The 13,571-nt window shown below is 33.9% G+C and overlaps 1 protein-coding gene across 3 annotated transcripts; it reads right to left on the bottom strand.

Annotated features, from left to right (window-relative positions):
• Positions 1 to 1,342: 1,342 nt before the first annotated feature.
• LOC124302284 (UDP-glucose:glycoprotein glucosyltransferase) lies at positions 1,343 to 13,308 on the bottom strand. Of its 3 annotated transcripts, XM_046758265.1 has the most exons (25): positions 13,021 to 13,308; positions 12,180 to 12,399; positions 11,524 to 11,759; positions 11,037 to 11,219; positions 10,795 to 10,967; positions 9,953 to 10,148; positions 9,642 to 9,855; positions 9,299 to 9,519; positions 9,000 to 9,221; positions 8,563 to 8,921; positions 7,918 to 8,161; positions 7,632 to 7,826; positions 7,234 to 7,495; positions 7,009 to 7,117; positions 6,704 to 6,889; positions 6,398 to 6,604; positions 5,191 to 5,583; positions 4,738 to 4,915; positions 4,393 to 4,575; positions 4,205 to 4,308; positions 3,941 to 4,112; positions 3,656 to 3,772; positions 3,305 to 3,446; positions 2,552 to 2,624; positions 1,343 to 1,432 (listed from the first exon to the last, which is right to left on the bottom strand). In XM_046758265.1, exons 2-24 carry the CDS (start codon positions 12,397 to 12,399, stop codon positions 2,587 to 2,589), a joined length of 4,554 nt encoding a protein of 1,517 aa, XP_046614221.1. In that variant the 5' UTR covers positions 13,021 to 13,308; the 3' UTR covers positions 1,343 to 1,432; positions 2,552 to 2,586. The 3 variants fall into 3 exon arrangements, with proteins under 3 accessions (XP_046614221.1, XP_046614220.1, XP_046614222.1); XM_046758264.1 differs by lacking the exon at positions 1,343 to 1,432 and having other exon boundaries at positions 2,242 to 2,624; XM_046758266.1 differs by lacking the exons at positions 1,343 to 1,432; positions 2,552 to 2,624 and having other exon boundaries at positions 3,308 to 3,446; positions 3,595 to 3,772.
• Between the last annotated feature and the right edge of the window lie 263 nt (positions 13,309 to 13,571).

Genomic DNA, 13,571 nt, shown 5'->3' with positions numbered 1-13,571 from the left:
ACCTTACATTTTGCAGCGATCAGTAGGCAATACAGCATCAAGTTATTATAGATTATCTTTCCAACTATCAATACAGAATCATTCGAATTACAATGAGGTGCATTTTGCATGCATGCCCACGTAAGACTCATCCTAGAAGCTCATAAAGATACGAAAGAATTAAATCCGAGGGCTATATGCTAAAACTGTAGTTGCTTTCATTCATCAACTAGGAAATAAAAACCGGAATTCATACATAGATACTCGATAAATGTATTATAACGATGTAGATTTTCTGTTTAACTGTAAACGAGGTACGGAAACATACGTTCAATGTGTAAGTTTAATTGATGTTATATTCGAACGCAAATACAATCTATTTACGGTATAAAGTATACACGTATAAACTTTATAACTTATATCGGCACCATTTTCGGGGATTCTACACTACCAGAGTTCTCCGTCACACGTGGGAGGTAATCTATGTGTGTGTATTTTTAGACAGTTCCTAGAAACGTTGATCATCCTGCCATTTTCAAGAATTTATCAATAATTCCTTGAAAACAATGACAAATTACAAAGGCAGCTGTATCCCTTTTCCGGGTTCTGTATAACCCAGATAGTCAATTACCTGTGTCCGCGCAAAAAAGTCTACGTCACTCATAGCTGCAATTTTTGCTGCCTCTTAGCCGAATACCTATTTCCTCAGAATAATTTATAGGCAGCAAATCTGCAACAGTAATTGTTGTGTTATTACTTTATAGTATATAGTAAGGCTCGCTTGCGTTTATCTGTTGATAACGTTTGCTCAGGATTTTGTCTGATCTAATTTTAATAACAATTGGAGACATATCTTATTCTAATACTGCTAGCAATACCTTGCAAGCATTGCTGTTATTTTGTTGTAAAGATTGCGGGCAAGTTGTTATCTGAGTAGCTACACAATTGACCCTTAAATATAGTTCGAAATGGGGGGTGTCGTTAAATTAACCCTTCGATGCGAAACTGAGTGTTTCATACCCTGACCTTTTTCCTCCCCCGTGCGATACTTTTGACTCTATCCTTCAAACAACTAATTAGGTCTAATTACGGTCAAGGTTCAGCCATACTTCAAGGCTTTAACCGCGAATCCCCCCTACTTTTCATGCAAATAACGAAAAAAATAAATATACCTCTGTGCAGTCAAAGCTGAAATTGGCATTGTTATTTTTTTTATATCTAATGAACATGACCCTGAACCTCAGTATCATTTGTAAAGTTGGTGTGATAAATAGAGAAAAAATTATCTGTATAAAAGTTTCCATACTACGTACTACCGTTTAAGTAATCGGAAATTATCGAAGTTAATGTATCAAATTAATACTTAAATTACAAACGATACGTTTAATGAGAAAGTAAGTGTTAACAAAGTATCTGCAGTGTTTACGCAGTGTATCTGGCGGTCAGGGGAGATCTGAAAACAAAAGCGTCTCTGATTACTAGAATTCCAGGTTTTTTTCAGTTTTTCACAATTATTCACTTTCATTGTTCGATTATGATATAATCAAAATATTTCATCCTGCACTATGTTTTATTTATCACACGAGCCTTATGCGAACTTAATTTATTTTTCCACGTTAAATTCCACTTGCTCAATCAATTTTCCTCACAAGGAAAAAACAGAGAAATTGTGTGATTCAACCTCGATAGCCTGATACGGGCTACACAGCAAAACGTGTAACATAACATAATATGTTGTTTCATAGTTGGTAGAAGAAAATAACAAACGCAGGAACGTAATAATTTAATTTTATAATGCTAAACTGAGAACAAATATTTCTGTGTGAGAACTTGACTGTATATAGAATCATCGTTATGTTTACTGCAAAGTTTCATTTCGCATTGCTGTGATTAGGAAATTTCATTGAATAAAGTTATTGTGATTGTTACTGTAGTGTTATTTTCTGTTGCAAATTTTAATTAATATGACTCTTGTTTTCCATAATCATAACAATATGAAATTACCGCTGAATTTTTTACCATATACATAAAATCCATTTGGGTTCTTATGGTATTAAAATTGACCCCATTAAATTATCACGAAACTGTTTTTAGACTCATATGCTAAAATAGAAATTAAACTTTCATGAGTTAAGATGAGTTCAATTATAAGATGTTAACCCTCGTAAAATGTACAAGTACAATTTTTATGTAAAGTTTAGGTATACTATCTTATTATATCATATTAATTGATGGCTATGTATGAATTCAGATAGCTATATATAATTTTAACAGACATTTATTCGAATTTTCAGTCCTTGTATTTACAAATAGGAAAAACGAAAATTCAATTGTTACTTACAAATGATACAAATTTACCAGAACGTTGTTACATACATTTGCCAATGTCATACATTCCCGTTCACGTTCAATGTACAATTAAATGTTTTAATAAAATTTTAATGTTCTACATTAATAGTGTTCTTGTCGAGATATTTTTCTATTTTCAACGCTTGTAAAATGGCTTGCTATTATGAAAGTGACATGAAAACTGCAATAAATGAACTTTAATGATAAAATACACCTCACACACCTTACAGTAAAAATGCAATATTCACAATTCCAGGTTTACAACTCTTCATGTGCTGGAGAATCATCCATCATTTCTGAAAAACAAAATTGAGTATATTGATGACAAATGAAAACCGCACGAAGGGTCCCACTGCATATTTCATTTGTGTCATTTTCATTTAACAAGGATCGATACCATTTTTTTCAAAAGTCAAGGCTGCATAACGAAATAAACAAAACACCGTTTCATTTTCGGACTCTATTCAAAGTGAATTAGGAAATTTTATAAAATTCTTTGAAATCTCTCAAACCCCATAAAGTCTTTTTAAATTAGTTGCTATCTCGTGAAATCTATTGGAACTCTAAAATTCTAAAAAATCCTTTGAATCCCGTGAAATCCGTTAAAATCGTTTGAAAATCTACGACATATTATAAATTCTGACGAAATCACTAGAAATCTCTGCATTCTTTCCTGCATAAAATTTAAAAATTATTTGACATTCTATCAAATCTTTTGTAAAACAAATCTTCTAAAATATGATAAAATCTTATATAATCCTTGAAATCCAAAAAAAAGAAATCTGAAATCTGTTGAAATCCTGCAACCCTGAAATCTCGTGTTTGTGGTTAACCCCGCAGTTTCGTTAATAATTAGTTTTTTACTGAATGATGAAGTCATATCATGGCAATAATGAATAATAATAACAAGTAAATGCAATAGGAGGATATAGTATTATTTTTATAAATCTTTATAATATTGTAAACTTTTACGCACCACCTTCCTCTCTTTCCGTCTGTCGATTCGCGTTTTCTATTTCCTGTTGTAGCCTCTTTATTTCTTCATCGTATCCAACCCATTCCGGTAAGATGCGCATAGCAGCTTGGAGCTTAGCTTCTTTTGTCATTGGGTTATTGCACTGTTATGGAAAGTATATGTTACGTTAGATTGTAATTTCCCATGCAGTATCAGAACTAGGCTTATGAATACTGCATATAGGGACTTATTATTGGACTATTGTGTGATCAGTATGAAATAATTTGCAATGCATATTACTGATACTACACTTTTCAATGTACTGTGGTTCGTTCGAGGGGTTGTACCATCACCGTGCATCAAAGTACTTACCAAGTCAATAGTTTTGGCATATTGCTTGGAATCATCATCGCACCACGTTTCACACCAAAGCCATTCCTGAGGCAAAGTCTTTATAGCTACTTGGTGTATCATATTATTTGGAAGGTCCTGGAGAATAACAATTCAGTTGGATTTACTGTGAATATTATATGCTATGGTATGAAAATTGACATCTTTGTAATGTGTACTGTTAAAAATCTATTTTTAATACATGAGAATTTGATTATTTTCTGCTGATATCTCAAACTTGTTATATGTTATTCAACTTTTATTTACCTGGTCGAGATTTGAGAGGCTGTTAGGGTCTTGACTAAGAGCCTGATATTGACCTCTGAGTCTATCACCAGCAGCTATGCGCCTAAATCTTTTCAAGTCTACCACATATAAAGCACTGATGTGATAACGTCTTCCTTGTAGGTGATTTCGCCAGTAACCTTGCTGCCAAAATCTGAGGAAAACAAATGTAAGATTCGAGTTTAGGAAAAATTGAATTTGAAATTTGATATTTCCATTTATTTCTCTCCCTTGTCACATCTTTACCTGAACCCATCCATTTCCCTTCTGCTTTCACAAAATGGCGTGTATGCATATGGTGCCCCACCAAGATCTAAATTGGCTAGTTCCTTCAAATCAGCTCTGACAACCTGTATGCGAAAAAAATCGAGTAATTCATTTATTCTTCGATGACACACTTGGCACTGAATTAAGTACAGTTACTGAATTTTTACCTGGTCTGCATCAACGAAAATGATTTTCTTCACATCTAACGGGAACAACACATCTAAAAAGAGAATTTTGTATCCCCATATGGTTCTTTGCTTTTCAGTTTGTTGGTGGAGCCAACGGGGCCATTTATATTGTACCAATTCGTATTCGAAGCCATATTTATTGGCCATATGTGGCAAGAAATCCTATAAAACATAAATTTGGACCTCACATATTAGATGGTCAATTAGCAACATGCACGACAATTTTCTTTCAAACTAGAAAAAAACAACAGGAAGGAATTCCATCGTTAACTTAAAAATGTTGCTGGTAAGTTGTTAACTAATTTGTACGTTACTTTTGCTCACCTTCAAAGTAGGAGAAAGATAATTTTTCAAGAACCAAAACTTGACAGGTGTTTTAGTATGCTTGATTACACTGAGCATCATAATTTTAATAAATCTCTCATACAGATGTCCAGAAGCTAGAGAAAATATATTCAATTTTTCATCTTTATCTTCGCTTTCTTCAGCCGCAGTGAATGTTCTGTAAATTATCAGTTGAAGTAATATGAAACAGCAGTAAAAATGTAGTTGTAATATACTAAGAATGAGTGATAGTGTAGACTGTAAATTGATTCTTTGCATGTTTTGCGATGACCTGCTTACTCAGTTCTCGAATTACTGAATAGTCTATCAATGCTTGTGCAAGATGCAAGTGAGATAACGCTAGAATTTGATAACATTCACGTAGATCTCACAAATCAGCTGTTTCGGAGGAAGATTTAATGATAGGAATTGAACACGTATTGATTTGTTTACCTAGATATTGAGTTCCATAAACCAGAGCTTGATTCATCTTCTGATAAAAGATCTACATTTGCTTTATCTGGTTTCTTGGAAACTTTCAGCTTCAAGACATGACTGCGCAATGAACTTATAACAACCTTCACATTGTTTTCACTCTGAATAACATCTTGACCATCAACGCTCGTGATGTCGTATATCTCAGCAGACCTTCCTTGCCTTAGTCGTAAAAGCCACTCACCAGGATTAGCTTTTAGCTGAAAATATCCCAGATTAGCCATAACAATGGTGTCAACTATTACGGGTTCATTTTCAGTGCCCAAAGTTATCTGTAATCCTCTGGGTGGATTCCCCATTACAGCTTCGAAACAGTGCCCTTCAAGAAGAAGGTGCTCCAACTCGAATTCACTGTCAAAAGATGAAGAGAATTCATAAGTAAAAATATGAAACATAAAAATACCATTTAAAATAGGAAAAGATAGACGACTAAAAAACTGGGTGAATTTCAGAAATCAATAACTCAACAACCAATCATTCAATTCAATTGGGGTTTGTATCAAGCAAAATTATGTAAATTGAGCATCGCTCACATTTTTCTGAATTAGAATCATTATTTCTGGTGATAACATACATCATTTCACTTGGTACCATGTTTTGCAATGTGGTCTCTCAAAAATAGCTTGACCAATCTACTTTAATTTTGGTGATAGAATTCTTGAACAGTTCATCCTCTTTAATACGGTTTCATTTTTTTCGACTATCATATTTTCTTTTGTTAAATAATTATAAAAGGATTTTGAAGCTTTGAAAAAAATCCGTGTTCAACTTCAACTGGTTGGTACCTCTGGCCTGTGGCTATGTGTGTAACACGGTCTCCATTTAGGCGAATGAGAAAAAAATGTTAATATTTCGGATCGTGGCAAGGGAATAAACTGTTCAAAAATGTCATCTGCAAATATGAAGTAAATCGATTAAGCCGTTATTTAAATATCCTGAATACCACAAGATATGTTACCAAGTAAAGTAGTTGACAATATTGTTGAAAACAATACCTCCTATAGTTGATTACAATCATATAGACAAAAAAATGTGAATGCAGCTGGATTTACTTTTTCACGCATCTAATTGTATACCTATACTCCGTTGATAGTGATATAGTAGGAAAAATCTGTACTGCATCACTCCTGTACATGCATACGAAATTAGTACGATAAATATTTACCTTTGCACACCCATCGCTACATTATCTAATTTAATGTTGTCCAAGTCATATACGCTGCGCACAACTTCAACCAGCCAATTTTCTGGTGCATGGATATGCTGAGTAAGTAACGACGAAGTTGGTAATTTATTAAACCTAGCAATTGCACCAGCGATCTGGCCTTCTGGTGTAAATTGTAATTCCGGTTCCAGTACAAATCGGTAGAAACTGAAATAATCGTAAAATTAACATTGAAACGTGTTCGAAAAAGGAAAAATATATTTACTGTGGTTTACACAGATCTGATGGGTACTAAACTAAATATACCTTTTCAATGGCATATCACTGTTTTTGTCCAAACAGTTTAGGAATACTTTTACATGGCAGTTTAGGGTCTGTTGCAGAGTGCTTATAATCGGTCCAAGTTTTTGTGCCCCCCGAGAAACTGGGTCAACAATTGCAGTAAGATCGAATGCTACGCTGTCAGGATCTCCTGCTGGTATTTTGATGGCGCTGGAAATATATGATAACTCGATCAAAAACAATAATTATAATCAAGTCACAGCTGGACATAGTATAAAAAACATGTGAATTTCAATATGAAGCTTGTCCTTTAGAAATTGCAAAATTACCTGTGTTCGTCACTGTGAAATGGCACATCAACTCGGCTCCTCGTCTGTGGTCTTGGTACCAACAGTGCTACGATTTTTACAATCATATCATCTGTGATATCAATTTTCTCTGAAAACAAAGGTCGTACAATTTTTTTATGAGCATTTTTATAAGCCTTAAAAATAATTTGATGCTTTTTTATGCATTAAAACAAAGATACCCATTTTTATTACATATCATCTTACCATATTCGTCATCGTCGTCCAAAGAATCTGCTTTCATTACATGTTTAAACAGTTTATTACCATAGGTATTTTGACTGAACCTTTCCAACAGACCAAAGTCTTCACTTGTAAATTCCTCACTTTCATCGAATGGTCCAATTATACGGCCATTACATATGATTGCTCTCATTCCACTTTCCAAATGTAGTGCATTTCTTACATAGTGCTTGTGCACCTCAAGTGTCATTGTTTGTTCATCAACTTTCTTTTTCACATCTTCATTCTAATAACAGTATTTCTATTATAGAACAACACCCTTGGACATTTTATTCTTATGGGTATGTTAATAGTACGTAAGATTTGTCTTTTATAATATTGTAAGTAAGAGTGAAATAGAATTATGGATTGAACGAGCTCACCTCAATTTCATATTTGCCATTAGTGATAAGAGAAATTGCATCATCCTGTGTAACTTGAAGAATGAATCTCATGGCTTCTTCACTTGATAATGCATTTAATGCGGCAAGCACAACTTTGTTTATGTCAATTTCAGGTCTACTATTATTCTCAATGCCATTTACAATAATACTGATCCTTACATCTGCATTCGATTTCTACAAAAATAAAATGACGATGATGATGACGCTGTGAGGAATGATAATTAATCGTAGATACTTCATTCATTTGAAGCTTTTCATTACTTACCACATATTCAAATGCTTCTCGTAATAATTGTCTATCTATAGATAAGTTCAAATCAACTACGATCCAGAAAGTAAATAAGTGGTGTACAGCGCTGCGTCTAGATATATATACGTATTTCATCCGTTCCATGAGCCAGTTGGAAGTATCTTGTGAACTCCACTTCGAGATTTCGTTAGTTTCAGGCATGCTTCCAATCAAGTCAAGCCAATTATGCTTTTCTACTTTCAGAACACGCTCATTCAACCTGTGCAGAAAAATGTTAATTATGTCAAAGCCGTCACAAACTCAAGGTGTGAATAGATTTCCTGTTTCATCAAATACATTATAAAAGTGACTGAGATTTCGAATTAAGTAACAAAATGTTACATAATTAATATTAAACAAATATAAGAATATGTATAATATATATATGTGCCGATCCACCAACTTTTGACTAGATTTTTAGGGTCAAATTTGAATAGATTAAATGGTGTACACTAAAAGTGAGATTGAAAAATTTCCATATCTCAGTATATACTATAACATATCTAAATTGCAGCAAGTTCAAAAAATTACCCAATAAAACTGACCAAAACTTGTGCACATCCAGTACATGCATATAAATGTTAGATGATTAATACTAAAATAAAAATTTAGTAACTTCACCTGGGCATAACATTAGGTTGATTCATGATATAATCAATGACATCGTCGCCTTCGGTGAGCTCACCCCGGTATACAGCTTTTTGAAACGCAGGTGTCTGCGTCATTATGGTGGAAAGAACTGCTTCTTCAAATAATTCTGAGCTAAGCTGGTTAGATGGTAAAGGTATTCCATTCAGTAAGGCTTGAGGGAATTTATGGAATCCAGTACGTTTTACAAAGTCATTAGCTAAATGACGTCCGACATCATACTCTGATTCTTCTCCAAGGATATAATTTACATCAGCAGATGAATCTCTAGCCAGAATAGCTTTTCTTATTTCACCCACATCTGTATCGTCTTCATCGATAAAGTGTCTCAGCTATAACATAAAGACTTTTATCAAAAACACAGCTAATGACGACTCTCTATACAAATTAGGTAAATAAGAGAAACTTGCATCTGAAAGAAAACGCATTGCCTCTTTGTGTCCGAGTGATTCAGCAAAGTAGTGGTATGCATTATTGACTGCAACACTGGCATCCGTTTGACCTGTTACAGAAGTGTTATAATTGGTGATAAAAACGAAGCCAACACGAAGCGGAGCGGAATGTGTGTATAGTGACTCAGCCAAGGAGATTAGTGGTACTGCATCTTTGCTCAGAGGGTCAATGATTATGACCTAAAAGTCGAAATAAAACCACAGTTTGATGAAAATGTCTATAGCGTGTTTGTTATCTAGAATCTGACATTACTAACCAAGTTATAAAGATTCCTTCTTATGTTTCTGAGCATGCCAGGAAATGTTGGTCGTAAAAGCTCAGTTAGTGATGGTGACCATCGTTTGTATCGTGAATCGTTCTCAATATCATTAACCCATATGATTGCTGAATCTCTGATATCTATAGCAAAATCTTGGCTATCTCCGTTCCCTGACAAATCTAAAGCCAGTAGCTTATTCATTTTCTTATTTGCAAACCCTGCAACACAATTGAACCTTGAATAAAATTTGCAAAATGAAAATTGGTTTTCCTTAATGAGCTGAACTAGTTTTATATTGACGATAAATCTATGATCTAAAACAGAAGAAATTTAGAATTACCAATTTTATGGAGTAATTCCATTACACGCAATTCTGCACGTAACGACTCCAAGAGAGTCAAAATGTCGATTGCTTCCAAGTCGAAGAACAGTCCATTAAGAAATAAAGCTGTATCCGTGGGTTGAATATTCAAGTTTGCAGAGAATATCTCTTGGTTCAGTTTCATTTCTTTCTTCATTTCAGAATTCACTTTTGTTCTAATCAAAGATTTAGCCTACATAGTTGATATAAATGTGATAAGTTATTATTATAATTATTAACATTATAATCATTACATAGATGAGCCAATACAAACTAAAGATCATGTTGACCTGCATAGGAAAATTCTGAGCGATATCAGTAAGTGCATCGATTGCTTCATTTGCAGGTGATTTCATAATTCTTTCAGCAGCTTGATGACTTAAGTCTTGAAATTGCCATACTTTTAATGCTCCAATCTCATGACTATTCTCTAGTAAATGCGTCTGTAACTTATCCAGTTCGGCCTGCTTGTCTGGGTATAAATTCCTGCATAAAACGCATCATATTCAACAAATTGCTCTGGGTCATTGTGTGACGAATTTTCAATTTTTTGCAGCCAAAAATATTGTCCTGGTTGTGTATAAATATTCGATTCGTTGTTCATACACGGTGGACAGCAGCTGGTTTTTACTGGAGTATTATTTCAAGAAATTATTTACATGTATCGAAATCTAAACACGGTGCATGTAACAAATCATGGGCTGATTTCATTTCACAAATCAATTACCGGAACTGGTAAGGACCAATGATTTAAATCACGTTGGGATTGATTACAGTATTTTCTGGATAATGTATTCATGAATATCTTCAAACATTTTCATTCTTCAACAATTACATTTTTTCGTTGACTAGCTAATTTTATTCTGAGCAGTCGTCCTCGAAAATTTCGTAAACATATCATAATATATCATAACTGCTTCACAAATTAGCAGAAATTGTGAGCACTTGAAAAATTTGCAAACGAAAAAGTTCATAAAAAATAGAAGACTGGTGAAATATCACTACAGGACTTGGAACATGTTTTTGATAAAAATCTGAAAACGCGATTCCCTTTAAATTATCAACTGAATGGGATATTTATTTGCCAAATGATTGAAATTTTTGATTGTTTTGAGATGGAATCAGCTCATACTTTAAAATCCCAAAATTAAGCCCATCAATTTCTTCAATTCCATCACTTGTTGAGTCGGCCTCTTTGTCTGAATTGTCTTTAATGTCAGAGTCATCAGTAGCCTTGTATTCTGTAGATTTCATTTGAAGTTCAACCCCATATCCTGATAAACGCAACTTCTTTTCTGATCGATTCTAAAATTAATAATGTTCTATAAATAAATTTAGCAGAAAGTAAGATAGCCTTAATTTAATTTTCCTTACGTTTACATAGTGGCGCAAAACATAATCAATTTTCTTTTGTTCAGCCAAAGACTTCAATGTACTATGGAATTCGCTGAATTCCGTTGTTCCCATTTGACCATAAAGAATCACAGTCTTATCAGATTGCTCGCCACCAGGATAATGATGATCCACACTATAAGTGTCTATTTCTACTTCTGCCTGCTGCAAAGCACGAATGTTGAACAGTTTAGTGACGAATAAATTCCAATGAATATATCAGGCAATATAAGAAGAAAACCAACCAAAGAGGAATTCAAACTACAATATCTTACAAGAGTGTGATATCAGGTTTTCAAACATATCTCAATCTGAAAATACACTTTTGATTATGAAGAAATGTTAAGTTCACTGGGCTGCTATGAGATGATTAAATATATATAAATCATGTACGGGTCACAATTTTTCAAGACTTTGTGGTGAGAATTGCACTATTTCTTCTTCCTGTATATCTATTAAATATGTCTACCTTGTTCACCAGATCTTCCAAATCTTTCAACGAACAAGTAAGCTTTCCACCAATTTCCATTGCAACACTGCAGCCCAGATGCGAAATGTTTCTATTCTCTGCCATTTGATTGAACATTTCAACTCGCGATGAATATGTTCTCAGTGAGAGTCCTAGCTTGAGCACAGCTATTTCAGCTGGAGTTAAGAACTTTTTCGTAGCTGTGATAGCGACATTGTATGCATCTCTTTCCATGGCTATAAATATAATGCGATGAAGAGATTTGAATTGCAAATTTGATCATTTTTGCAGCAACAGATTTAACATGCAGGTTGCTTCCAGTTTGAGGGATATTCATGATATTACAGTTCCTTCTCAAGAAAATGACAAGAAAGATGGAGGCTACACGATGATGGGTATATATAAAAAGTTAATCAGATAATTAAATAATTTGTACACGTAGAGAAATTCAGGGTGTTTTTTGCAGGAAGGCAAGTTACGGATGTTAATCAGTTTGCTGATGGCTGAGTAGTTGTCTTTAATTACAGAGAACATGTAATTTTTCAATTTTACTATTTACAACCATTACGTCATGTTGTTCTATAATATAGAAATGTTAGAATTATATTTGATAATAAATTTAACATGTAGTTGAATTTACATTTAAATCAACTTACCATTTGGTGGCAGCAAATATGAACTGCTCGATATTTCATCGACAAATCCCCAGAAGTAGTCATGACTTTCATCACTGAGATACTCAGCTACCTCTAGTATAAGAGGCGTCTCTTTCCACTTGGCATCGATTAACGTTGTTACATATTTATTGACTTGTTTATCCGCAGTAATTTGGTTTAAGCATAATACGAATGAGTACCAAAGTATAAAAACCCACATCTGTAAAGATAAAACCTCAGCATTATAAAATATTCAACTAAATACCTAAAATCTGTCTGGCACGATTGCTACAAAATCACAGAAATATTTTCATGAAAATTACATGGAAAAGATAATAAGCGAGCTTCTCACGAACGTTATTTCTTTATTTAAGCAATTTCAGTTGCATTGACTGCAGAAACCCGATATATCGCAAATTAAAAGCAATTTAATCAAAAATGCTTAATAGCACATTATTCTGAACCAAAAATTAACATAGAGTTAATTTTATGGGAGATGTATAAGTATTACTTATCACACCTTGCAATATGTAGTCATGACACATTTTCGAATAAATTTGGTCATAGATTAGGTACAAAGAAAGTGCCTGATATAATTAAGCTTATCAAAATTTAAGGAAGCAATAACTTCCGTTTCTTCTTTGGAACATGATAGAGCCATACATCCTCATATTTCTGGATTTTATTATTTATATAAATAACGTTTAAATGAAATAATTGAGAAGTAATTAAGAAAATTTAGCCTGGGAAAATAAAAATACTTTCAAATACTGGCGAAACTTTCAATTTTACATCAAATTGCTAATATGCCAAGAATAGTCTGTTGGAACAAATACGGTACCTTTGAAAATAAGTTTAGTTTTTACGTTATACGTTATGAAGAATTTATTAATGACAACAGCCAATCCATGCAGCGCACGTGCCACCGGGTACTAGTTACTACACACAATCGTAACTTTGAAAAAAACTAGCCTCATACTAGCCTCGTCAACTAAACCACAATTATAACCTGCACAACCACCTTGCGAATTTTTAACTATTTTTCACTACATAACTGGCATGCTGGCACTTTGGTACAAAAGGCAACAGCTTCACCGGTTTTTGACGGCGGAGTAGGGACAGACCACGACTGAAGCAGAAAAGGAACTGAGAGAGCCTACGCTCCGGTTTTTCTTATTCCCGATTTAGTAGCGCCCTCTGACACGTAATAAATTTTTGTAACTAATTTTCGTGGCGCGTAGTCGGTAAGCCGGCGATACATGGGCGGTGCGCATGCATAGAGATCTGTGGATGCAACGCAATGAGCGAACAATACTTTGCGGTTCAGCCATGGAAATGCTAGAAAATTAGAGAAATTGCATTCAATGGACACTTTTCCTATGATTTAGGGTG

This window comes from Neodiprion virginianus, chromosome 4 (genome assembly GCF_021901495.1).
Source record: "Neodiprion virginianus isolate iyNeoVirg1 chromosome 4, iyNeoVirg1.1, whole genome shotgun sequence".
Classification (NCBI taxonomy): Eukaryota; Metazoa; Arthropoda; class Insecta; order Hymenoptera; family Diprionidae; genus Neodiprion; species Neodiprion virginianus.
The sequence above is the reverse complement of the archived record's forward strand: the minus strand, read 5'-3'. Positions and strand labels throughout refer to the sequence as shown.

Bases quoted from the DNA above. Each gene is read 5' to 3' on its own strand.
- LOC124302284 (XM_046758265.1), bottom strand. From the start codon at position 12,399: ATGTGGGTTTTTATACTTTGGTACTCATTCGTATTATGCTTAAACCAA. The intron at 9,856-9,952 runs GTCAACATGATC...TCAACTATGTAG, and splicing joins CTCAGAATTTTCCTATGCAG to GCTAAATCTTTGATTAGAAC. The intron at 7,827-7,917 runs GTAAGTAATGAA...TTATTTTTGTAG, and splicing joins GAGAAGCATTTGAATATGTG to AAATCGAATGCAGATGTAAG.